Source organism: Lepidothrix coronata, unplaced genomic scaffold (assembly GCF_001604755.1).
Source record: "Lepidothrix coronata isolate B3197 unplaced genomic scaffold, Lepidothrix_coronata-1.0 Scaffold52, whole genome shotgun sequence".
In the NCBI taxonomy this organism is placed as follows: Eukaryota; Metazoa; Chordata; class Aves; order Passeriformes; family Pipridae; genus Lepidothrix; species Lepidothrix coronata.
The window spans coordinates 2,881,009-2,907,695 of record NW_016690232.1 but is presented as its reverse complement, the minus strand read 5'-3'; the positions used below and the strand labels follow the sequence as shown (position 1 = coordinate 2,907,695).

At 48.3% G+C, this 26,687-nt stretch overlaps 2 protein-coding genes across 5 annotated transcripts in view; both read right to left on the bottom strand.

Moving 5' to 3' along the window:
- RXRG (retinoid X receptor gamma) overlaps nt 1–24,222 on the bottom strand; it is a 48,398-nt gene extending 24,176 nt beyond the window's left edge. The window contains exons 1-4 of one of the 4 annotated variants that reach the window (XM_017815754.1): nt 24,152–24,222; nt 22,431–22,625; nt 11,966–12,161; nt 11,755–11,892 (exon numbers count right to left, since the gene is read on the bottom strand). In XM_017815754.1, coding sequence (XP_017671243.1) covers nt 11,755–11,851 — 97 coding nt within the window. In that variant the 5' untranslated portion in view covers nt 11,852–11,892; nt 11,966–12,161; nt 22,431–22,625; nt 24,152–24,222. Of the gene's footprint in view, nt 1–11,754; nt 11,893–11,965; nt 12,162–22,430; nt 22,626–23,485; nt 23,599–24,151 lie in introns of those variants that run through there. The other 3 variants (XM_017815756.1, XM_017815755.1, XM_017815758.1) reach the window with 3 other exon arrangements.
- The window catches only part of SELL (selectin L), a 24,597-nt gene continuing 21,592 nt past the window's right edge, over nt 23,683–26,687 (bottom strand). The window contains exons 10-16 of the mRNA XM_017815646.1: nt 26,632–26,685; nt 26,345–26,524; nt 25,880–26,065; nt 24,819–24,926; nt 24,333–24,354; nt 24,152–24,223; nt 23,683–23,796 (exon numbers count right to left, since the gene is read on the bottom strand). Of these exons, the coding sequence (XP_017671135.1) occupies nt 24,166–24,223; nt 24,333–24,354; nt 24,819–24,926; nt 25,880–26,065; nt 26,345–26,524; nt 26,632–26,685 (608 nt within the window). The 3' untranslated portion in view covers nt 23,683–23,796; nt 24,152–24,165. The remainder of the gene's footprint in view (nt 23,797–24,151; nt 24,224–24,332; nt 24,355–24,818; nt 24,927–25,879; nt 26,066–26,344; nt 26,525–26,631; nt 26,686–26,687) is intronic.

Here is a 26,687-nt window from a genome sequence, read left to right as displayed (position 1 = left end):
CCAGCAGCCACATCTGGGGGCATCAGTCAGAGCAGGACTCCCAACAAAGCAGTGCTGCTTGAGCCAGCAGAGAAGCTAATGTCCTGTTGAGATCCCCAACTCACTCACCTCCCAGTTAGCTTTCCAAGGCCACTGTACTGCAGACAGTACTTCAGCAGTGTGTTGGAATAGCATCTCAAAGAGCTCCTGGTACTACTCCACCAAGCCTTTTATGATGCTGGTCTCTGGCATCAGACCCTAAATATGGAAGGCTTACCATTTATTCCACCCTGCACCAGAACCAGGAAAGCTAAAAATTAAACATGGTCCCTTTTCCTTTTCCTTGAACCAGGAAAATGCCAAACATGACCAAGAATTCCATCAGGCCCCCATCCCATCTCTGCTTAAAGACAAAGGCATTCTATGTTTATGCTGATGTCACATGTAGGACCAAATAAAAAGATGGCAGCTCTCATAATCCTACAGCTGCACATGTATCTTCCTCCTGACACTGCTCCAGAATGAGAGACTCCCAGAGAAAACCCACTGCCCATGGGGTGTTGCTGTTAGAGCTGGGCCTCCCTTCACAGGGATAGTAAGTAGCAATAGGGGCTACCAGGTTGAGAGCCCCAGGAGCCAAAATGCCCATTTTCCTCCCTGCTGGCCTCGAAGGGCAGACACACAGACACTAAGTGACACACTCAGGGCCAAACAGGGAGTCAGCAGCAGAGCAGGGACTTCAATATGGGTTTCTCCAGGCTAACCAGTGGACTGAGCCAACCTTATTCATTTGTTGTACTGGTTGGCATTGGCCTGGCACAGGCAAAAGTCAGCAAAAGGCAAGGTGCCTCCTGTGATTCCCTGGAGATGAAGAGGAAGGGGGCTGCTGCATCAGCCCTTCCCCACCTAGCCCTGCCCTTTCTCACCACTGTCTCATGTCCAGCAATAACCACAGACACCAAGCTAATGAAATTACCCCCAGAGCCCCACCAGGCTAATGCAATTACCAGCAGCAGCACATTCAAACAGCAGCACCACAACCACACCTGCAGTAACACAGTCTGCCCTCTCCTTCTTCCCAGGCCTTCCCTATCTCTCCCCGAGCTGAGCCGTACAATTGCCACCCAACGTGTTCTCTCCCCAAGGTCTGGAGGGCAGGGGCCACCAATCCCAGTGCCAGGCTGCTCCAGGGAGGGCACTGCCTACCTTGCAGGAAGCACCGTCCCACGCAGCCAAGCGCAGCCTCTGAGGGCAAATAATTCCCAGCGTGTTTAAACCTTGGGAGACCTTCAATTACCAGCACTGTAATGAGGCCCTGGACACTAATCAGCGGTGTCACCGAATCCTCTTACGCCTGCCTAAGCACCTCCAGCAGCTTTGCTGGTTGCAGAGCCCAGCTGCCCACTCCTGCAGGGAATTACCGCCCCAGACAGGCACCAGTGGTGGCACATGCACATTTTGACACAGGTGCAGGCAAGACACTTACAGACATCGGTGCCAGCGTGACAAGAGATACCTGAGCAAGGCCTCCGCCCACCTGGGACAAAGCCCGCACTGGAGATGCACTGGAGTAGATAAACATTACTAAACTAGTAGAGAAGATATTTTAATGCTACTGCTCCCTATTTGAGATGCAAAGGGCAGATTTACATCTGTACCATCAAGCCGAGCTCCTTCCCTGAGACGCTCCAAGAGAGTTTTGAGCTCCTAACTGTGGATGGCAGGTGACCCCGTCTCGCTTCGCTCCTCTGCTCTGGCACTGGTTCACGGGGCGACAGGCAGCTCCCTCCGCACATCCGCTCTGACTCACGCTTTCTTCTCCAACAATACACTTTTTAATATCATGCGGGGAGCAAAAACAACAGGTCCACTATAACGCCGAGATATCCCGAGGCAGAAAATCCATTCGGAGCCCAGCTAGAGAGAGTCAAGTCAATTAGACACTTTCTGGGGCGTCAAGCTGCCAACAATCGCAGCCTTTGTACCAGCGAAGAATCACTGCCTATGTGCTTCCCAGAGACTCCCCCTTGACAGAGCAGAAAGGTCAGCAGTGGTAGCGTCATGGAAAAGCAGGCAACAAAGTATTCCTGGGAAGGTGGATCCCAAAAAGTAGCCATTTGGACCCTCTGAAAAATTTTTTTTTTTTTTTGTCAAAAGCATCCATTGCCTTGGGTTGGGTTTGCAAGGGAATAAGCAAGCCCATAATTGATCAAGGGAAGCAAGTTGTGTAATCTTTTTGGATTTCAGTAAAGATTTCGATACTGTCTCTCCCAGCATGTTTCTGAACAAAATGCCCAGTCCACAGCTGGATAAACACATCAGGCAGTGGGTGAGCTATTGGTTCACAGAGTGTAACACTGAATGGGGTAACATCAGACTGGCCACTTGTCACTAGTGGGATTCCACAGGGCTCCATCTTGGGCTGAGTGCTCTTCAACATCTTCATAAATGACTTGGACGCAGGACTGAAAGGGATACTGAGCAAGTCTGCAGATGACAAAAAACTGGGAGGAGCTGTTGGCTCCCTCGAAGTCAGGGAGGCCCTGCAGAGAGACCTTGACAAATCAGAGGACTGGGCAGTCACCAACCAGAGGAAGTTCAACAAGGGGAAGTGCCAGATTCTGCACCTGGGATGGGCCAACCCTCATTGTACTGGGGAATGAGATGCTGGAAAGAAGTGCTGGGAAAGGGACCTGAGGGCCTTGGTCAATAGCCAGTTGGCCATGAGTCAGCAGTGCCCTGGCAGCCAGGAAGGCCAACCATGTCCTAGGGGGCATCAGGCAAAGCATCACCAGCCAGGCGAGGGAGGGGAGTGTCCTGCTCTGCTCTGCACTGGGGCAGCCTCACCTTGAATATTGTGGCAGTTTTGGGCAGCACAATATAAGAAAGATATTAAGTCATTAGAGAGTGTCCAAAGGAAGGCAAAAAAGATGGTGAAGGCCCTTGAGGGGAAGCCGTGTGAGGAGCAGCTGAGGCCACTTGTTCTGTTCAGTCTGGAGAAGAGGTTGCTGAGGGGAGACCTCATCTGGACCTGGCACGTGCTGATGGCCACCAGAGCTCAACACAGGGTGGGAAAGGTCTTGTCACAGCATTGCCCTGCACAAGGCCACAAAGGGCTCCCACCTGCATCCCCCCAGCAGGTGCCACAGCTTGCTGTGCACCTGGGGGCTTTGCTTGCTACTCTCACGCTGTGCATCCCCACGTTCATGCTTTTACATTTCCTCCTGCTTCGGCAAGTGCAAAACTCCAGAGACAACCTGTCAATCTCCATCACATCCGGCTGCCTCAGATGGTCTATTTATACCAGACAGGCAAATGTGGCTGTCTTGGAGTTCAAGGTAACAAGGGTTATTCCTGCACTGAGTAGCTCCTTTCTCAGGGGAGGAAGGCTTGAAGGTATCCAAGAGGAACAGCTTCACCTCAAGGGCTAGCACCAATACCTTCACAGGTGAGGGCACAGCCATGGGTCCCAAGGTCCAAGCCAGGCCCCAAAAGCCCAGAAGGTTGATAATTGTCATAAAACACCTAATCCCAGGACCCTCTGTATCCTGCCATGGGAGAGGGGAGATCAGCATGTGCTTTTGGATTTCTAATCCAGGTCTTTCCAAGCCAGAAAGGCCACAGCTTCAAGCTTGCACACACTTTGTTTCACCACTGAGCACTGCCTGGATCAGGTGTGAACATCTGACTTCACACTGTCACATTAATGCCATAGTGAGGGCTCCAGCTTTCTCTGAATCACTCCTGTCTCTCCTTTTATGTCTCCCATACAGCCTGCTCTCTGGTAGCCAGCATATCTGATCCAGGATAAAGCCTGCCTTATCAAATTGGCCCATTACTGTCATTTGAAAAGATCTGGGGAAGGAGGCAGCACTACACCAGATTAGCACTGTGAGTCACACGGCCACAGAGCTTTTGATCTGGACTAAGGGCCCAAAAGCCACATTCACCATGTCACTAAGGTGCAGCTCCTGTCAGCACTTCTCAGCCACCTGCCTTTGAGTTTAGTCCTTCCTCCAGTCAAAGAGACATTTTAAATAAGCCACAGTGGGATGGTGGGGCTGCTGCCCCTCCTATAGTATGCTTGCAGCTCCTTGGGAGCCAGGCAGCTTACTTGGATCCCATTTCCACTTCATTTCTGCAGATGCCACTGGCTCATTAATCCCTTTTTCAGTAGATTTCAGCCTGTCCATTCGGTCCCCTGAAAGCAAAGAAGGAAATCAAATATCACAAAAACCCAAGTGTGTCTGCATGAAAGAGGGAGAGGCAGGTTTCTCAAAGCTTTGCTGTCCTATCTAATGCACAAAAATCACCAGCTTCTGTAATGACACAATCTTCCTGGGGATGGCTCTCCTGAGCTCCACTGAGTTTCAAGCAGTCTTGGAACAAGTTTTCATTGCTCCAAATACTCTGATACAGCAAACCTGGCCTAGCACTACCAGCACAGCAATTCTGCACACTGCAAGCTCCCAGCTCACACCTAAGATGCCTCTCAGTCACCAGGGGGGAAAAAAACCCACCCCCAGCACATCCCCAATCAATAAACCAATCCCCATCTCTGCCTAAAGACACACCCATGTCCATGCTCTGCTGCAAACATGCCTTTGCAGCCTATTCCCAAACAGCAGATCCAGAGGTACGGCAGTTGGAAGAAATTAAGCACAACCAAGTTTTGTTGCCCAAGCACATGAGGCATAAAATGCATTTAAGATGAGCTGAAGCCCAAAGAACCCCCCTCATAAACTGGCAGTAAAAAAAAAGACAGGAGAGGGGGATATAAAGACCTCACCTTAGCCCTCACTGTCTCTGCCTCCGCTGGTGGCTCAAACCACTCCACTCTTGGTAGTTTGCATCTGACCCCTAAGCCATGCAGGCATTTCCAATTCACAGAAAAGCAACAGGTTCATTTTGAGATCATCTCCTTTTATGTACAACCAATTTCAGTTCAAGAATCTGCCAGCCCAGTCTGTTTGACATTCAGAGGACTGAGCCATCTCTTTGCCTTGCCCACACAGACACACATCTCTCATTGTTGTTCTAGCAGCTATCCTTCCCCAGGACTCGCCTTCCAGTGGCAGCAGAAGGGAGACAAACACAACATGAAACTCAGCCAAAATGTTCTCCCACAAGATCGGTTCCTCAATGTTTCCCTGCAGAAAATGTTTAAAACCCTCCCTGTGCAACCGAGGGGTGGGTAAGGAGCCAGCTACAGTGAGCATCCCTCTCCTTATCAATGTGTTCCACTGCCTTCCAAACATATTCTTCTCCCAAAAGCCACGTGTTCTCCTGCACCAAATGGAAAATCCACTGGTAGTTAAAGCCATGGGAACATGACAAAATTCCCTGTGCCTCAAAGAAAGGAACAGCTCTGGACCAAGACAAAGACAGACCACACCTCACAGAGCCAAGACAGCCCAGCAGTGAGGAGCAAGCACCTGAAGAATTTGCAGGGATGTGGAATGACACGCTGTCACTGTCAAATATCTGTCCTCTGCCCCTCAACCTCTTCCCAGCAGAAAGAGAGAGAAAAGAGCTCCAGCCACATGTTTTGGCCATTTCCTTTCAAGCCTCTGAGCAGAAGGAGCAGCTTCTACACAGCAGAAGCAGAGAAAGGACCTGGGATGATGTGGGCACAGCAAAACATGCTCAAGTACTGGCACTGCACTGATGTGCACTGGCTTAAGCCAGCTTATTAAAGCAAGCCCTGGAGATCCCAGAGCAGCTTCTCCACAAAGCTGTCTCATCTGCCAGCCAAACACATCCTAGTTGAAAAATCTGGAACCCAGTTCCTTATAAGGCCTTAAGCTTTCCAGACCAGCAGCACAACCCCAAAAGTTGGTTAATTCACCAGTCCCAGAGTCTGTCCTGATAGTTGCAAAGATTGGCTCTTCCCATCAGATAGTTCCCAAGCACAGTTTGTGAGTCAGTAAAGGATGTTCCCACAGGGAACTCCAGTCATTTAAGAGCCAAGCCATACCCACACATACCAGTCTCCATGGCTCATTTAATTAATGAGGCTTTTAAATCATACCTATCCACTAAATCTTTCAGCCCCAGAACCTAAAACCCAGGGCAACAAAGACCCAACATTTCAAGCATCCCAGAAATTGTGCAAGACACATCCCTCGGTGCCCCAAGTACTTCTCTGAAGTACTGGGCATTTGTGCCAGGTGGGAAGCTTTCCAGAAAAGCTGCTCCCCCAAAGACATAGGCTACTTCAAGATCCCACAAGCAAAGCAGACACAGGAAACATGTTTACATGCCATACTTTGGCACACAACCTCTAACCTAGGATGACCCAGCAGCAAGGGAAGATGGATATTGATGAACCCTTGGTCAGGTGAAATGGAAGAGCTAAAACAGTCGAGGGCCTCAGCTGACACCAGTGGATACACCTCTCTGACAAACAAAACTATCCCATTTGCAATACCCAAGAGCCGCCCCGGTGCCTCTTCCTGGCTGGAAACCAGGTAGTGTGGGCTGGGTCCCAGGACCCCAAGCAAGCAAACCCAAAAGCAGAATCTCTGTCAGTGCTCTCCACATCTCCTGGTCTTATAGAAAGATGCAATTTTCTGTGCATTCCTAAACTACCTCCAGGCAAGAATCTCCCAAAATCTCCCCCATCATCTGTAACCATAGCTGGAGAAGAGCCTTGCTCGTGTTTGCTGAACACCTTGCACAGCCACTCCCTTGGAGCAGCCACATTTCTGGCCCTTGTAACAAGTCAGCAATAAGAAAAGGTCATTTAGATCCATCACCACGTATGTGGCAGTGAATGGGGCCAGAGCTGCCAGAGAACAGCCAGGCAAGGGCCAGTCAGTGCTTGGCAGGGATGTCTGTGCAGATATCACTGTAGATTTTGGGGGCAGCCAGTCCTGGACCCACACAGTTATCAGTGATGGAAGCAGCTGAACAGTTCAGGGCAGAGGTTGCTGGCACATACCTGATGGGGGAAAGACACTTGAGCACACTCTGCTCCTATCCTCTCTTGAAGCATCCATCATTTGCAAGATGGATGGACCTTTGGCCTGTCTGACTGCTTTTCACACGCACAAGATGCTCTCACCAGGCCCACACAGCTCCGACCTACCCCAAGTCCAAGTCCCAGCTACACACAGAGGGTAAATAAATAAACATCACAGGCCCAGATTCAAACCACAGCATCCCCTTTTCAGCCTGAAGAGGAAGGCAGTGAGGATGCAAGGACGCTTGATGCGAGATGAGATGTGACCACTCCCTGCCATCCCAGGCTCTAAAGGGCTCTTGTCTCCCCGGCCACCTGCCCCATCCCCTGCTGAGCAGGCACAGCCACCCCCAGGGCACCTGCAGCCCTGTGCGTGCAGCCAGCGAGGGACGGCTCCCCAGCCGGCACATCAGCCCTCCCCACGGGCTGACTCTCTGCACGAGATACCTGTCAGGGGCAGGGATCATCGCCTAGCACAGAAACAGGGCTGAGCTCTTCCCAGCTCCCCCCCACCATGGGTCAGCAGGGCTCAGACAGCTCCATGTGTGTGATGTGGAAGCAAGGCTGGCCAGCTCTGCTGAGTGGGATGGGCAGTTTTGCACCTCAAGTGCCCAAGGTGCTGGTGCAACTGGGGAGGAGCCCCTGCTGCCCAGGTGGTGGCCTGTCAGGGGACAGGTCTGCAAATGCACCCCCTTCTCCCTCAGCAAGACTCAGTGCCCTCTTTCACAACCCAGAGCATTTGGAGGGGAAGTATTCACCTGCCTCAGAGTCCCTCTTGACTTCTGTGGTCATATATCCCTAAGAAAACCCATCCTAGAGGATGTCTCAGGCCCAGCCTGATTGCAAGCTGCCATCCCCCAAACACAACCCCATTGCCTGGCCTGAAAACCTGCCCCAGGCGCCCTGGTGTCCCCTCCTCGCCTCGTGTATGCCTTTAACAGTTTGCTGGATTACCCATTGCAACTAAAATAACAAAGCTACAAAAGAAGAGGGCAAACAGACGTGATATTCTGCAGCAATTAGGGCTAAACAGGGGAACGGGGAGCAGGGAATGAATGGACAATGGGGAGGGCAGGGACATGGCAGCCCAGGCCCCGACAGGCTGGGCACGAACTGTCCTCAAGAGGCCGGGTCCAAGCCAGGGAGCAGCGAGCTGTACATAAGGAAACGCAGGGAGATGAAAAGGGTTATTTAAACAAGCACCGGGCAGTCCCCACAGGGCCTCCCCATCCGCTTGGCTTCATCACAGAGTGTCCAGGGTAGAGCGGCTCCCGCTTTCCCCCCTCTCCGAATCCTTTCAGGTGGCGGGGGGACGCTGGCAAGCTGCGGTGGGGTCCGCTTAGAAAGGAAGGAATCCATTAATCTCTCTGGTAATTACTGCCACATATGGATTTGCACAATTACACTTCGTTAATTGGTTATTACAGGCAAGCCAGACTGATTGGGCAGAACGGCTGAGCTTTAACCCCTTCGCTGCCCCCAGGGCCAGCCAGACACCGAGGCAGCCTTCTTCCCAAAACACTGCTGTATCCTCCTGTAACCCTGCTGGATCCTATGCCAAGGACCAGCAAGCACAGCCCTCAGCACCCCATCCAGACATCTTTGCTCTCATGCCTTCCTTTCAGCTGGGTTCTCAAAGAGATGGACTCAAGTGGAGTGAGCCTCCACCTCAAAACAGCCAAACTCCCCAGGCAACTTCATCTGCTCTGGGTTTGCAGCAGACACACCACCTACTCCCCAGGGTGCTGAGGGATGGCAAACTCAGATTTTGTTTGTTTTTAGAAGGAGACCAAGATTCCTTGTGCACTTCGACTTTGTGCCCTCAAGCCCAGCAGGGTTGGTGCCAACAGAAGAATCCACCCCCAAGTCTGTCTCAGTCTCTGAATGCAACTTCTTCAGCTGGATTTGCAGTGTAATGCTTTTCTTCCTCAAAACACTGAGAACAGAGGCTTTACTCTAGTAATAAACACATAAATAACCACAGTAATATAAGCTATACCAAAAAGTACAGACAAAAACCCTTGTAAAACTCCAGACAGCACAGGACTTCTGCCAGTTGGGAGTGGAGGCTGCCTGGCCTCCTCACAATGCAGCTACCATGTCCACCACCTCTCACAGGTAGGTAACCATCCAAAACCTGGCCCCAAAATGTCTTGTTCAGGATCCAGCAATGTTTCTGGAAAAAAACTCAGAAGAAGCAGGCCAAGATGAGAGCAATTTCTGCCAGAACCATGTCAAAGGCTTCCCATTAAAAGCTGTAACAAGAAAGAAGCAAATAAGAGCATTGCAGAAAACCCACAGGGCAGCAGGGCCCATCTGAGGAGAGAGCTTTTCTCAGCAGCCACCAACAGCAAGGACAGAGCAGGCATTGGCATATTAGGACTTCAGAGCTACTGCACTGCTCCTTGGTCACAGGAGAGACCACAGAGGAACCTCCTCTAGGCAGCTCATGTCTCTCCCTTTCCCAAGGGCAGCCCAACACCCCCCTCCAGTGAGGCAGCACCTTCTGGGCAGTAGGATAGTGCTTAGCCCAAGCAAGGGACTTACAGGAGCAGCAGAGCCAGAGGGCACACAAGGCACACGGTGAGGACTTTCAGCTCAGCTTCTGAATCACCCCAGCAAGCTACTGCAGCAGCAGCAAGATCACAGCAAAAAAAATCTAACTTCAACCCACCCTCTCACTTCATTCTCCAGGTAAAAAAACCTTTAGGCCAGCCCATTTAGATTCTTCAGCTGAAGCAGATCAATAGGAGACTCAAAACATCTGCAACAAACACATACCCACCCTTTCCTCTACTGCTATCTCTGTAACCATGCCTGCAGTGGTATTATAATAACAATGATATTATAAAATCAGTGATATTGTAATGCTACTCAACATTATACATATAACACAACAGTCTAGGTCTAGCCTAGGAGAAACCTCCTCATCAGCTAATTAAAGGGCTTCTACTGTCCCCACTCTGCTGCAAGGAGTAGCCCAGTAATAAAACTGTTCTCCCTAGGAGGTCACTGGTGTTTCATGAAAGTTACAGTAGGATTTGTTCCTGTTGTCCAGTGACCTGTGATTTCCCAGCTCTCTGACTTCATACAGACATTTCTTTCTCCTGCAAAAGCCAGCTCCGAGCTCGCTGTCTGAAGGGGACCGTCTGGTCCATTGTAACGGCAGCATCTCCCAGCTCCCCATGAGTGTTCTCAGGTGTGCGTGAGCTGGTCTTCGGGGAAGGGAGAGGCAGGCCAGCCCTGCACCCATGAAAGGTTGTTGATCTGTCCCCTAAACCAACTGCCTCTGCAACGCTCAGAATGAATCTTCAGAGCTGTCAAAGGGAAGATCGGGCAGAACCCACAACCGTGTTTAAAAAGGTCAGCTGGGCAAAGTCAGGATGGGAAGGATGTTCGCTTTATTGACAGATGCAGAGCAGAAGGGGCCAACCTGTGAGTACCTGCAAGCTGGTTTTGGCAGCACACGCTAGACTTCAACTCTGGGCTCTGGTGGCTGCAGCTGGTGACAAATCCTTTGTGGATCACTCCCAGATAACAGGGTCTGGGGACTAAGCCTGAAACTGAGACTGGGGCTGAGCATCAAGCAGGGATCTTGTGCAGCCTCCCTTTATGCTGAGGGGTGAGAGTAGGCTGGTGGGATGGATGCCTTCCTGGCTCTCATGACAGTTTTTAAAGCTCAGAGACTAGAACATAATTTTCTCTCTGTCCTTTACTTACATGCACATCTGCCCAACACAGGTTAGTTTTGATTCCCAGAGTTCAGAATTGATGCAAAGGTTACTTTGCATCTGACCGGATCAATTCCAGCATTGTACAACTGGTTTACCTCATATACAGGAATCAGACAAATAGTGTACCTGCTGATGCTAAGTAAACTTAATATTGATATGGATATGTGACATATTTACTAGTAAAGCAGCAAGAGAAGTTGCTGGTTTAAATTTTATGTGACTTGGAAATATATAAAGGCAAGTAAATATTCTTTTTGGTCAGAATATTGTTACATGTATATTGCAAAGAGCTCATCTGCAGCAGAGTTAGCGAAACACATTGAGTCAGGTCAAAACCCAAACCAGGTTCAAAGGGATCTGAAATTAATTAGGCCATTCAGACTTTTTCCCAGTGCAATTCTCTCTCTCTGTGTACATACACACACATATTTAATATATTTGACAAAATCAATATTTATCCAGGAAGAGCTTCATTTTTTAGAGAAGCATCACTTTGTTAAAAGTATTATCCTCATGGAAAATTCTTGACTAGCTTTACATGTAGCTTCCACCTGTTCTTTTTTAACCTGTATGAGCTGATCCCCAAAACTCCTTTAGCATAAACCATCACAGCCCTCACCTGTAAATACCGTATCCCCTTCCACACCTTGAACATTTTTCTTTCCCTCTATTGCAGGAGGAAAGCACAGACTCACAGGTCTGGAAGAGACACAGAGGAACACAAGCTCATCTCACCCATTTTCCTATCCCAAATCAGACCAGACATCTTTGGGGACAGAGCTGCCACCTCCTTCCCCAGCCCATCTGTCCCATCACACCTCCACCACTCCTGTTAAATTATATTTTCCCAATGTCTAAACTCCTTCAATGGAGAGTGCAACTCAGTGCTACGAGGGTTTCTTCCCAAGACCTGCAGCCAAATTAAAGTCCCATAAAGGCTCTGTTCAGATGGCTACAGGAGCAGCATGCCCAGGAGGCTGGGCAAACCCCACACCTCTCAGTGGTGTCCTGCACAGCCTCCCAACCCAGAACTGAGCCCACATAGCTGATTTGCACAGGGTCAGGACAAGGACTTACAGAAGTGAGGGAAGGAGCCCATCTCCAGGGAATAAGGAACCTGTGTGCCCGGCTGCATTTCCAACCTGCGTCCCGTCTCTTCAGCAGACTCAACCATGAAGGGAGGTTTGGGATCAGCTCTCTCAGCGGCGCTGGGCTCTTGGAGAAAGAAAGGAGTGTTTACATATTACAGAGCAGCATCCTCACAGTCTGTCCTAAGTTACAAATTTACCTCCCAGACCTTGACCGGGCTGGGGTTTCCTGTGTTTGCTCCTGTCTCTTTGGAAAGCGGGAGATGTTGCAATGCCGGGGGGAGGGCTGGCTGCACAGGCTGCCTGGGGAAGGCCCTGCGGCGCAAAGGAGTCAGTCCGAAGTGGCTCTGCTGAGAAAGTGTCTCCTGGAAATGATTTCTTTCCTAATCCCAGCTCCTAAAGGAACAAAACCAAGCAAACAACTGCCATCAGGTCTGAGCATCAGCCTCAGTTCTGCTTTCCTGCTTCCCTCTGCCAGTTGTCTTTTTTTCTCTCTCATCTGCACCCACTCTATCTGGCAACAAACTCTGCCGATGAGAGGGTGGCAGTGTTGGTCACAGCACCACTGGACTCCAGTGGAGACCAGGCATAACTGGCTTTTGCCTCACCGAAGCTGTCTGAGGATGGTGGGGGCAGGTGTGAAGGCAGCAATGTTTTGTACACATTCCTAGGCAGTGCCACTGGTGGCTTGCAGGTGACCTGGACAGACCCCTGTCTCCAGAAGGCTTTCAGAAGACCAGCCTGTGCTGTGACCGGTTTTTCTTGTGCTGAAGTTAAAGCCCCTGGCTTTGTTCCTGGGCTTGCTTATCTCTGTTACATTCTCAAACCACGCATAGGCATCTGCCTGCATCCTCCCTCGTGTTTGGATTTTGCCAGTCTTGATGGAGAAGAGCTACAAGCAAACAACATTCCTCTCCCCCGTCTGCACTGATAATCTCAGGATCTCATCTCCTCTGCTCTCCCCTTCAGGCTGTGTCAACACTGCTGGGGTTGTGGAGGGCAGGACTGCTCTGCCTCCGCTGCCCCATCCTGTACACTGTGTGCTGCTCAGCCCAGAACAACCCCACATGGACTATTCCTCTGGGATGAGTCAGACCTAGCAGGAGGTTTCAACCAACTCCCTCTCCTAGATTTCTCCACATTTACAGCAACAAAACATGCAGGTCCCAAAGTGCAGAGTGATCTCAAGACTTCGCCTTCCAGAGACTTTCAGGAATTGGAGCCTCTGCTCTGCTGAGATCAGCAGACAGAGCATTGCCAAAGCCAAGGTGGGACATGCAGCCCCCTCCTCATCAGTGACAATTGCTGGGACATTTCCTGCAGGAGAAGCAGCCACAGGGAGTCCAGGCAGGCAGAGCTAGCAAGGCTGCCAAATTGCTGGTTTGATTTTGCTTGCACTTTTAGAAAATTCTTAATCTGAAACTGCAACAAATTCCTCAAATTCAAGTTCTCATGCAGCTGAAACCCTGCAGGGTAGTCTGGATTGAAGCCAGGAGGTGAGCAAAGAGAATCCTCTTTAGGAGACATAGAAATCCAGCGTGCTCTGTCTGCTGTCTCTTCCCTCCACAGGCATTGCCCCTGCTCTGGGTAAGATGGATCCAATCTCCTTTTTTTTCTTTTCTTTTATTTTTACCCAGGAAGGGCTGCCCAGCAGTCAGATCACTACTCAGGGACTCCAGACTCCCTGGAATCTGCCAGTGACCTTTCAGACACACTCAGGTTTGTCTTCCCAGTTCCCACAAACAGCAAGATTTCTGTGCCCTGAGCTGTGGTGCTTGGATCCTTCTTCCTATCCCTTTCCCTTTCTCAGACCTAACATATCTCAGCAGCTGTCAGAGCATGGAGCCACTCCAGAAATGAATCTCCAGTGTGACATGGCACAGCTTTAATTACACAACAGGAGCCAGAAGAAAGGCTGTGAAACACTGCTCTCTCAAAAACTTAAACCTCCACTTGAGGCACTTTGTGTGGCTGCGAGCAGAAGTAGCAGGACATGAGCTCTCCAAGCACATAAAAGAGCCGAATCAAATGCCCTGTTGATAGAGTCTAGCAAAATAAACTAATGATGGACAGCACTGCAGGTTTTCATATGTGAGGGAAGGATTTACAGTGATACCAAAGGAATTATTTCAGCCCCATGGTGACAATAGCCACCCGCTTCCTTATTATATTTTATTGATCTTGCCCTAAATACATGTGGCTGGAGGAAATGATGCATAAATTACTAACAAGTTAATTTCTTGCTCCGACACAGACTCACAACAGCCCTTTGAAGGGGAACCAGGAAAGACAATGTGTGAAAGGATAAAGGCGATGAGACAAGCTTGGATGTAATAATCCCATGTGAATGATTATTGCTGCAACTAATGTAATCTAATAATGAAGAATTTACGCCAGATGTCCCCCGGAATATGCCAGGCAGACTCAGGATTCAGCAGTGGATCCATTTCTAAGGAAACCTTGTTAGGAGGGGAAAAAAATGCTGTTGTCTGTTCATCAAATGGGAGGCTGTAGACCTTTATAGTCAGAGTCTCAACAAAAGCCCGCCTTGCAAAGCTTCCTGGAAGAGTGTTCATCAGGCCTGATTGCCCATTTGTTTTCAGGAGAAGTTTAAGGTGTCCTGTAAAGCCTCTAACAGTCTAGGAGCAGCCCATTTCAGAAGCTGCCCCTTACCCCAAGCCATAGCTGACACAAGGATCTCCCTTTTCTCTCCCTGGAGCACAGAGGGAGCTGCTGGGACATCAGTCTCCAGGACAAGTGAATGAAGAGTGGAGATTTGCTTCTTTTTATTTATTTTGAACTTGCATCCCTTCAGCTCCCTTGAGTAAGTCCTTAAACCAGTGCTCCATCCCTGTCCTGGGGCTGCAGGATATGGGGACACCCTGTAGCAGTGAAAAGGAAAACAGAGAGCTCTGCACCAGAGGAGTATCATGGGTGTACCCAGGCTGCTGCAAAGTGAGATTGGCTTCACCTTGGTTCATGCCATTTAGAAGGCCATTTTGCAGCAGGCAGGTGAGCACAGGCCTGGCAGAGTGCTGCTGACCATCCAGGTCTTCATGAAGACCTGAACTGGACCAAATTTGTTGCCCAAAACTCAGACCAGAGTTGGGATAATTTGTTGTTTCAGATCCAGCCCCAACTGAATGCTCTTCTAGCCCAGGGCAGCGCTACCAACGTGCACTGATTTCCATGGCATGTTAGGCAATCAGCCAAAACAGAGACCCAACATCCACATTTCATTTGAAAACTACCACGAGCTAAGTGTAAAAACAGGCACAAACCACACTTTTTGCTTTATCTCCTCACCTCTGTTTCTTATTCATCACCTCTTTGAAGGTATTTTGAACAGGATCTAAACACCTATTCTGGTTGCACTTTAGGGTTTGAACTGCTGTTCATAATTCCTCCTTAATTTAAGAAGCTCTATGGGAAGAAGGGGGAAGGGAAGCTTAAGCAGGATCCAGATCCACTAAAACACAAACCACTATGTTCAACTTGAAAGATTTGTTTAAGCCCCATTAACTTAATTGGGACTTAACATCTTGTTCATTCCTTGCTCTTGCAGAAGACCCAGAGATCTCCACAGTGAACATGTGTGACTCCAGCACTGAGTCATGGGGACTGTGTGATCGTGGTTGGATTCTGTCAAAATTGCAGCTGCCGTGCTTCTCCCAGGATCCTCCTTTCCCAGGTACTTGGAGAGTGTAGGCTGCTTGTCTGTTGAAATTTATTTCACTGGGGCTCTTTGATCTGAGCCTGTGTGCTGCTGGTCTGTTCTAGCAGGCACACAGCTGTTCTGAAGGACTTTCCAAACAATAATGCAAACATAGCTGCACTTAGGACTTGCAAACCCTGATTTTAGGCCAGTTTGTATGTCAGACATCACTGTGCCTAGAAATGACTTGCAAACAGGACCAAAGATCAGGCCTAATTTTAGTAAGCCTTTGGGCTCTGCGTCCCCTGATTGTGCTTGCTTTGATGAAACACGATCATAGGATGAAAGAAAGCAAAAACCCAGCTGGCACCTGCTGGGAGGGCAGGGAGAGAGAATCTGGCAGACAGGAGGTTCCTACAGAGATTGCCAACACTACTACATGTCTGTTTTGCTTTCTGGGCAGGATGGTGAATCCAAAGGTGATAAACATTTGGCTTGGCTGGCCAGACAAGATGTGCCCACATCAGACACTGCACACTCCCTCCTCTCTCACTGGCATCTCTGTGCCTCTCAAGGCAGCTCCTTCTGCTGTGCTTCACATCTCCAGCCTCTGAGCTTCAGAGAGATCGAGGCTCTGCTGGAGTGAAACACATCAGTGGGGATAACTGCTCCCTTGCAAAAAGAGCAGGCTGGCTGGGCTGCTCTGTACCAGACATCTGGACAACCGACTTCACATTTCACTTTGCAGCACAACACAAGGATTGTTGTTAGAGGACATCTTTGAACCCCAGGAAACTTTGAGTTATCTGCAGTATTTTTAGGACAACAGCTTTATTTACAATTCAGTGCCATGAAAAGACAAATGTTTAACTAAACCGGGAGTGACTTTGTTCTCCAAATACTTCCAGTGAAGAAGAGTGACTCTGAAGTGAAAAAAACTTGCTGTTGTCTGAGCATCAAAAGAGGTTAGTAAAGATTCTTGACTATCCTTTCTCTTGGTCTGAAGCCCTGGAGAAAGGACTACAGCCCAGTTGTGCTCTTTAACCAAGGAGCAGTTCGTGTTCTCTTTGCACCGGTTGGAACGCAATTCCTTTCTAAAAATATCCAGTGGTTTTCCTGTGCCATTGAACACACAGGTGAGCTGGCTCGATACTTTATCAGCCAACCAGTGCAGTCTGAGTGACTCATTGCCCCTGGAGCAGCAATGAGCAGTAACCTCCTCTGACAGGACAGTCAGATAAGCCAAACCACTGGGCTGTAATAACCCTTGTTAGCTTTCCAAACCTATTCCTTGCCCCCACTCTCTCTCTCCAGAGAAGCCTACAGCACCTCTTTGGCGGGGTGAGCTGTACATCTAGGCAGAAAGACCTGCACTCTGGGCCCACCAGATGGATTTTATGAAGGTGGTCTGTCCTGCTGGGCCCCTTCTGGGAAGGAAGGAGCTGCTGATAGCATTACTGTGTCTGCTCTCTATCACAGGGCCTGGGGCTTGCCTGCACCGGAAACAACACTCTAGGATAACACACAGACCCTTGTGGAAGCTACAGCAATTAGGTTAATTAAGAGCTGGGGTGGGCCCATATGTTTTCTGATCTGTTGTTTTTTAGGTCCCCTATTGCACCTGTTCCCACAGCATCCCAGCACCCCTAAGGCTTAGATTTTCCCACTCCAGACATGAGAACAGAAGGACGTCTGTCCCAGATCAGAGCAAGGCCTGCTTGGCCTCATATCCAGCAGCAGATAGAGCAGTCAGAATGATAAGAATAGGACATCTCATTCCCCTGGTACAGGTCCTCTGTTCTCCTCAAGGAGGTCCCAAAGCTGTTCTCTAAAGAGTCCAGTATCATTTGGACACCATTCCTGGAGGTATTTACAAGATGTGTAGACGTGACACTTAGGGATATGGTTTAGTGGGACTTGACAGTGTTTGGTTTATGGTTGGACTCAATGACCACAAGGGTCTTTCCCAACCTAAAAGATGCTACAATTCTATGATTTGCTTTTAGACACGAGGTAGAGGCATGGATTGCACGGTGCATTTCTCTGAGGCAGAATCACTTTCTGGAGTTACACTTCGATGTTGACATGGAAGCTGAGTATCTGCTGTGTGCAGCCATCTCCATTTCTCCTGCTTATGCAGGAACACTAATAAAGTTCTTTTAAAGCCCATGGAATCTCCATCACCCATTACTATGACCAAAAGGCTGACTCGCAAGACTTTCTCTCACTAAGGAAACAGGGAAGGATGCTGTGAGGCATAATTCACCATTTAATGGGCTGAGAACCAAAATCTGCCCTGTGTGTGTACAAGGAAACAGGAAGAAAAAGTTACAAAAGCACTGACTGATCCATTGTGAGTGTGTGGGTGCATGTGTGTGTTATTAGCTTTGTCTGGCAGCACTTGAAACACGTTTGTCAGCACCTAAAGGAACCAATTCTGAATTGAATGCATCCAAACTGAATGAATTGCAGTCTGGAGAAAATGGGGATCTGTGTCTGACATCTTTGCAGCACGTATATGACTTTAGTGAGCTAGATGCTTGTTTATAAGTAATTAAAGTTACTTTACCAGAAACTTTTTATGTCCAGTATGTAATTAAAATGCAGACTTTAAACTCAGTTGTAGGAAAGGCATGGATTTTTTAACATTCTCAGTGCTATCCTCCTGGTGTGTCAGCTGGGTTTTTTTAACAGAAGCAAAACCTTCTAGAGGCATGGCAAATTAAACAGGATGCTGAATATTCCTGAGGAAAGAGCTAATAGAGGGAAAGGGAAATGGAACAGATTGAACTGTACTGCCCTCAGCAGTAATATTCAGCTGTCCCAGTTCAAAAGAGCAGAGTGACAAATGCATTCAGGTGAATGGCTGGCCTGCCTTTAGTGCAAATAAACCAGCAGCCTGAGCAAACTCTGTGTGTCTGAGCAGTGCATGCAAAATTCACCATGGCTTTACCGATCACCCCCACAATGCAAACTGCCACTCTTCCCTCCATGGTCCTGTGGCAAGGGTCTTTCACCCCTACCCCAATTGCTGTACCCACAAAAAAAGTCAGAGAGCAAAGCACAAGTGGCAAGCAAGAAGGGTCTTGCAAAACAGAGGAGGAGATGTTCTTCCCTGCAGGAAAGGAGGGAGAGCAGTGGGGAACACGGGCTGTCTATCTGCTCCCTCATGTAAGACTCCATGGCATCTCTGTCAAATGTTCCAGCCAAATCCCCTGCCTTTAGCTGCAGCAGGTTACTAACACAGGTGAGTTTTTCTCCACAAGTGCCTTTAACAGAATAAAAGAACCTCAGCCACACCTGGTTGTTTGCAGGGGTTGCATTGGTCAAATGTGATTTGCTGTGAAGTAGTAAAGATTTTCTTTCTCTGACAATGACCCAGCAGCTCCTAACTCATCTGCAGAGCTTTCCTCTGATGCCTTCAAGGTCCATCCAGATCAGACTCCAGTCTGGAAAGAGCCTGTGGCAAACAGCCTGCCATGCTTTCCACCCAGGGCCCGACTTGGGACCCTGTTACCAACGGGGGCAAGGGAGGAGGAGGAAATACAGTGAGGAACAGAGAGGACCCTTTCTCTCTATCTTAGCATAGGACTTTTCAGAACTATTCCTACTGTCTTTCTGCTCAAATTGTATCATTTCCCTGTGGGATATCTTGGTTGTTCATGTGAGCTCAGCATTGCACCATGTGTTAAAAAATAATTTTTACATTTACATCCTGGAGCGTTTGCACTGACTCAGGATGAGGTAAAGTGGGGACATCACTGTTTCACGCTCTGTGGGCTGTGCTATACTTCCCTCTTGGTTTGGGCCAGGCTGAGCTTGATTTTCCAAGATCCCAAAGTGAATACATCCTGCCTGATTGCAGCCCTTCCTTTTCCAGAAATCATCTTATGGAATAAGCCCTGAACAAACTGTTTCCTATATCCCCTTTAACGCCTTTCCTTTCACCCAAGTGCTCTGTGACCCAAGGCCTGCTCCAGAAGGCACTAATTCAGTGCAATTCCCTCGTCCTGCCCACTCAGAGACCATCAAAAGCCAAAAATGACAGCACTGGAGTGCCAGAAGCAAGCAAGTCACCTGCAATTTCACACCTGCCATCGCTGCTTTCATGGCAGCTGGCGAGGCGAGAAGCTGATGAAGGTCCCACTTGGCCCAGGCTGAAAGTCAAAGCAACTGTTGGGCTTTTCAGGGAATGTCCTTTCCTGAAGTAGGAAGGCAGGTAGAAAACCTGCTGGCAGCTGCCCGGGGGCATCTGCTGCCTGCCTGAGGAGGCATTTGTGCTTTTTGCACACTGTCCTGTTCTTGGCAGCAGGTTTCCTGAGCTGGAAAAAGCATTAGCCATCATCGGCTGCAGAAACACTTTCTGGCCTGTGGATTTCTTTCTGTGGAGCCACAGCTGAACTGTGTTAGCCAAGTCTGCCCCCCTTCTAGGTGAGATTTAATAGAGCCAGGTGAGTTGCAAAAACCATCCAGCAGGTTTTGACTCCACTAGTCAAATCTAACGTGCAATTTGGATTGTTTCTCCCTAGAGGTGTGCAGAAGTGAGGCCATAAACCAGGCTAGGGAACTCCATAGTACAACTCCACAAATGTGGTGACAAGTTGGGCTCTGGTACCCGCTTTTCTGCCCTCCACTCAGCTCCTGCTGCCCACTACCAACAGGAGCCTGGTCTGCCTGTCCATGGGCAAGCCCAGGCTATATTTCTCATTTGATGTGAGTTATGGCTCCCAGGGAGCAGTGATCTTGTGGACTTGTCTGTCCTTGACCAAGAGCTCACAAAAACAATTTTCTCCTCTAAGTCTATGCACTGAAGACCCCTCACCAAACACTCACCACCAGCCACACATGAGCAGCATGCTCAAGCCAAGAGGAGGGAGCCAGCCCCCTGCAAGAACCAGAGGAATCCAAACAGGAGCAAGACTCAGGACAGAAACCAGACTCACAGAGGCTTGAGCACATTGCATTGCACAGACACAGTCTGGTCTCCTGGCCCTAATATCCTCTGACAGCTCCCAGAGCAGGAGCTGAGCAGGTCAGTGACTTGATCACGACACCAACTCCTGCGGGACCTGCTGCTCCAGAGTCCCCACTGCCAGGCCCCAGCAAGGCACGCAAGGAGCTGCAAGGATGGGCAGCCCCTGGGGCCTGGAGCAGTGACTTATCTTCTCGACAGAAGTGCTGGCCAAATGCTGGGTCCAGTCCAATCCTTGAAAACTGGAGTTTTGGAAGGCAACTTCAGCCAGGCCCTAGTGAGTGACTGATGGCTAATTGCTTATGAAAACAGAAGGGACAAACTCAATCTGTGCAGGTCTTATATCACCAAAGCCCACAGAAACATCCACCTCAAGTCAAAAGCTACCTGTCTGAGAGACTTTTAGCAAAATTTCTAAGTTTCTAACTCCCCTTCTGTCACACTGCAGAAGCAAAAAGCTAAAGCCACCCTGTGTAGCTCAGTTCATCAGGAATGTGTTAAGTTATAACACAAAAACCATCCCTTTGCTGCCAAGCAGCAAACACACAGAGCTGTGAAAGGACATGCGTGCCTCCCAGTTAATGTCACCTTCACAGCTTCCATAGGTCACAGCACAAGCACACATCCGCTCCAAAATAAGATGCCAGGCAAAGCACGGATCCCATTCTGAACAATGCTGTGGGCCCAGGGAGAGATGAGGAATTTAAGGGAAGTGGAACAACATGAAATAAGGAAAGTCCCTCCAGCAAAGACCCTGTGGCCCATCGGTGGTCGCTCAGCACTGCACCACACAGAGGAGTGACACAATGGAGTGACTAAAGGACTGCCTGGCAGCCAGCATTCCCAGGGCCATTGTTGCCAGCACGGGAACTATGCAGAGAGCAAACAAGAGCTGTGTTCCCAGGCACTGCAACAGAGATGCATCCACTCCAATATAATGACTTCCTGAAGCTCCTGGACATACCAGGCCATCCTAACTGGTAAATCATATCCTGAAGCAGGAAAAACTGTGCCAGGAGGATATAAAGAATCAAGCATTCTGGACAGGCATAGGCTGAGGATAGATGTAACCTGAAAGTCACTGCAAGGAAGGAGACCCCTTTCAGAGAGTCTTTGTCTGGCCTAGGGGATACATGGGAGAAGTAGAGGACTAATCCCACCCAGTTGTGGTCTCACTCATGTTGCCTCTAGAAGTCACAAGGGATGAAGGCTTGGAGAAAGAGAGGGGATAATTTTATGGTCTCTTTTCTGGCAATGAAGGCCCTGTAAATCCCAGGGAAAACTGCTAGAAGCACCAACTCCGGTCAGGAAAGGAGAAGCTGTACTGCTTTGGGCATCACTGTGGGAGCCATGCTGGCCTAAACAGCTCTCTCCAGAGGATGCTACATGCAATCAATGCATATAGAGGACAACAACAAGGACAGGCTGGGGGATCCATGTGGTGGTTTAGCTCTCAAAACAGCTCCTGCAGGGATTCAGAACAGGGCGTTCCGGGCTAATCTCTGCGTCCCCTCAGGGAACCTGAGGATTACTGCCCTACATCTGCTCACAGGGTCGGGCCCCACCTTATCAAGGCAGGGGAGGTGCTGACAGCCACTCTCAGTTCCATAATCGGTTTGAGATAAGCAGCAATGGGCCCTGTCCACTGTGGTGCAGCACCTCTCAGTGAGTCCACTGAGTCCCTTGTTCACAGGCCCAATGGCTTCTCTTGAGCCTTGCCTAGGGCAGGAATGCACCTCATGGCTTGTCATCAAGGGTTGGCTCCTGGCAGCAGCTACAGAGAGCCACAGTGCAGCTTCCTTGGCTACCTCACACAGCAGTGTCTGGCCATCACTGATACCTACTCAGCAATAGCTCACGGCAGAGTCTTTGGCTACAGCCCCAGCCAGGGTGGGAGTGCAGGTCACACTAATCCCCAGAGCTGTGCTTTCACCTCCCAGCCCACGACCCCCACACTCAGCCAACTTCCCAGCAGAAAGGGCTGCAAAAACCTGCATGGGCTGAGGGGTTGTACTGTTACCTATACGACATCACCTACTTGCTTCTCCTTCTGCTCTCCTCTGCCTCCTGAATACGCCTCTCAGAGCTCACTGCTGGTCCAGACAACAGCTTCATGGGACACACTGCTGAGCCTTCTTCCTTTCAGGACTGAGGATGCCGGTTTGGGATCCAGCTCTGGCTGTGCTAGTTCCAGGCACTCAGCTCCATCTGCTGGCTGCTCTGTCCTTGACCGCTATGGAAACATGGAAAGCTCCATTAGGGACAGCCCCACGTTTAGCCAGTCTTCTCCCAGCCCTCACATTCTGCAGTTGAAGCCATAGTCACAGGGCTGACCCAAACCATTTAAATGATGCACGTTTCCAAAAAGGGAACATTACGTTGAAAATATTTTATTAAATAATGTTACAAACAGGACAATACATATCAGATTAAATCAGAGATTTTTAATTTATAATCATAACTTAAACATAATTTAAGAAAGACTTTCTAGACATACAAATCTCAGGCTCCCATTTTATTTGCAAATAGTATGCAGGCATGAAATCCATACAAACACCTCCAATTTATTTTAAAATTACTTGGGCCAAGATCAATGGCCACAGACCTACTCAAGAACAAGTATTTTACATTACAGTTAACAGCACAGAAACATCCTCAGTAAAAGTTAAAAATTAAATACATATGTATATACATGTATTACAGTGCATAATCCCACAGGGATGAGATAATTTCAGATCTACCTGCTGCCTTCAGAAACCAGAGTACCTTGTATAAGCACTATGGTTCCTAGTGCTATTATTAGAAAAACCAAAAAAACCAAACCAGTGGGTTTAAAGTCTCTAAGTTTTTTGGGATATGCAGCAGAAACCCAAATAACTGCCAGTGTCTGCACAGGTACATTTATTGACTGGGACATCCTCTAAAACTGACTTCCAAAAACCAGGATCAATGGTTTCAAAGCCATTCAATGAATACTTTTTCATACTGATTATTCTGTTTCTGCCAGCATAACCCATATGACTCCAGAGAAGACACCTCCAGCAGTGTAGTAAGTGATGTGAAATAACGCATGTCTTCACTTCACCTCGGTACCTTTGAGTGGAGCAGAGGAGGAACCAGCCTCCTCTTTAGGCAGCAGCACACTCTTTGCTCACCATCTGGACAGGACATGGCAAGCTCCCAGTTATCATAACTACATGACTGAATGTAGACAGTATTTTGCCAGAAGGCCAGAGTTTTACTCTCTGCTTGTCTTCAGAGGAAATACCCGACAGCTTGAGCTCAAAATTTCTGAGCAAATACACAAGGTCTTTTGTATCGCAAGAGGTAAAAACATCTGGACAGCTGCTGATTTGCATGCAGCTTCATTTTCCAGAAATCTGAGACAAAGGTGGCTTCCATTCCTGCAGAGAGAATAAAATTCCTCCATAAATCAGAAAATTGGCATAGACTTGTATTTGCTCTCATTTCAGAGGAATTTTGTATGCAGCAGGTAGCAAAACTGCACAAAAATGTTACTAATACTATATGCAGCTGGACAGAACCCCAAGCACAATCATCCTTAAGGAGCTGAATAACTATTTCTAATGCAATAAATCCATCAGTCTTGTTAGGAATTTCCATGCAATGCCAAGATGCATATTAGGTACCCCAAAGCACATATTGCTGTTTCAGCAATGGTATAGCAATTAGCAGCTCTGATTGCTTGTGTGATAAAAAGGAAGAGAATTTGGGAGTGCAGCCTTCTCATGCACTTACCTGAAACACCTGAGCTAGACATTCTGGCCAGCACTTTGGAAAATACCTTCAGTGGCTGTTTCATGCTGGTTACTGTAAAATACAGAACGAAAAGTACTTTAATGACAACAGATTTATATCAAACGGATTTTAGCAAAGGGATGGCACTGTTTTTCATGTAGCTTTTTGAGACACAACTTACCTGAAGGGAATAAATTTCTTTGCTGCAAGAAGAATAAGAAAAGGTATTAGATTTCAAGACAAAAGCCCCCTCATGCAAACATTTTCTTCTATTAAAAAACTCTGAATATCTCAAAAAATGTCATTATCTATCAATAAATCTCACAGGCAGTTATTAATGTGCCATTAGCCCCATCTCAAATTCTCATTCACTTTCCCTGGAAGCAGTTACCAATAAATAAAGTGCTGCTTTTTTCATCTAATTCTTGTTTTCTACACATTTGTGTTTTACTATTTTTTCACTTTTTCAGATGTTCATCCAAAAGCCAGGCATGGCACGTGTGGGTCTTTGAAAACAAATTTGGAACTTGTCAAAGGACGGGAATTAACACTTTTTCAAAAAGCAAGGTATAGGGCTTTGGAGTTTTTGGTTTTTTGATTCCTTTTTCTCCCCTGAAAACTTCACAGGAAGGTAAATAAAACCAGTGGCCCCGGATCAACTGCTCACCTTTTCTTCGGAAGCGCTTTGCAAGCCAAAGGAGGAATGATGCCGTGGACAGCAGGGAGGCAGATGTGGCTGCTATGCCCACAGAAAAGTAGCTGACTAGCTCAGGAGCTGAAAGGATGAAAAGGTTTCAGTGAGATCAAGAGACCTGTGTGGTTTTTGAAGCCCTCTCTACTACTTCTTCCCTTTTCTTGTGCTCTTCAAGAGGAATCAGAATTGCAGCTTGTAACCCTTAAGTTTTCTCTTGACGAGACAGGACATATCCTGTACACAAGGTAAAAAGCTGCATACTAAAAACTAACCCACCCATTTGCAAAGCAATGGCAAGGCAACAAGCTCCTACACCAGGGTCTGTCTAACCTCCAGCTTCACATGGCAATTTGTGCTCATTTTATTTTTCATGTTTCAGTTCATATTTCAACTCCCTGTGTGCCATCTTCCTCTTTGACCAGTACTGTTGAGATAATGAAATTATTCAAGGATCTAAATTCTGCTCAAGCAAATGTAAGTGGAGTTGAGGTTTTAGGACCTCAGGCATTTCAGGCAGGCTCAGGGTGTTCTCACTGAGGACAGTGACAGAGCTCTTACTTCCTTGAATGAGAAGGCAAGGCTGAGCCTCCTGTCCTTTGAACCTGCAGCCTGACAGAAAAGCTCTGTGAGGTCTTTTGGCTGAGGAGTTCATCCAAGAAACTATCACACTAAATTAAAAAACCTATAAACTTTTCCACAGAAAACCAGATGAATGCAGAGTTTCCCACAAGGTTCCGTTTCTCTAGAAAAGCCTTTGTCTTTATTCATATGAAAAAAGCTCAACATGAGAAATATTTTAATGAAAAAACAAACAAAACAACCTGAAATCAGGTTGCAGCTTTTGGGTTTTGGATAAGAAATCGACATTTTTCATCAAGATCTTTTAGTATTTTTCCCCTCCTCTATTTTCTTCAATTCATGGACTTCACTAGATGTTCTGGCTCACTGGCTGGTATTACCACCACCACCCCTCCCCACCTCATCTAACTAGAAACCCAGTGCCACCTCTCTGTGGTTAGTCACGGGTAATATACCTTCACATGTGGGCAGGCTGGCACTCCAGGCTCCTGAGTGACTGCACTCCAGAACATGAGAGCCATTGAGATTCCATCCCTCAAGACAGCTGAAGTGGCAGGAGGTGTTGTATGTGAACATCCCAGCACCATGTGAGCAATCCATAGAGCCTTTCTCAGGAGAGCTCAGTGGTTCACAGTGTACAACTGAAACACAGAAAGAAATGGCTAAGTGTCATTAAGGAATTCCCTGCCTTTGGCACTATTGTTTGCACTGGTAGATGTACTCTTTATTTTCAAATTCTTTTGATTTTGGGATGGGAGCAGTTCACAGAACTGTGAGCAGGCATTTCTAAGGCAGGGCAACTCACAGCTGAAAACATGGGAGCATAATTTAGTCTGGAGCCAGGACCCCAAAGGAATATGGATTTCAATGTGTTCCCCAGTGACCAGCAAACTGCCATTTGTCAACCCAGTAAGTCTCACCTTTGCATTTTGGTGTTGGCTCTGACCACTGTCCCTGTGCCGTGCACTCAGTGCTGGATGGGCCATCCACAACGTAGCCCTCATTGCAGTGGAACTCACAGCGTGAGCCATAGGTGAGATCTGCAGGATCACAGGTCACAGAGCCTTCTTCTGGCCAGCTTACAGCCTCACACCTCACAGCTGCAACACAAGGAGATCAACAGAAATCAGCACAGAGGCCTCAGGAAAACCACATGCCAAAGCTGACAGCCCTGAGTGCTCAGGTGAGCAGGGGTAGGGAAAGGTACCTGCACAGGAGGGCTGCTGCCTGTCCCAGGCCCCAGAAGCCCCACACTGCAGTGTG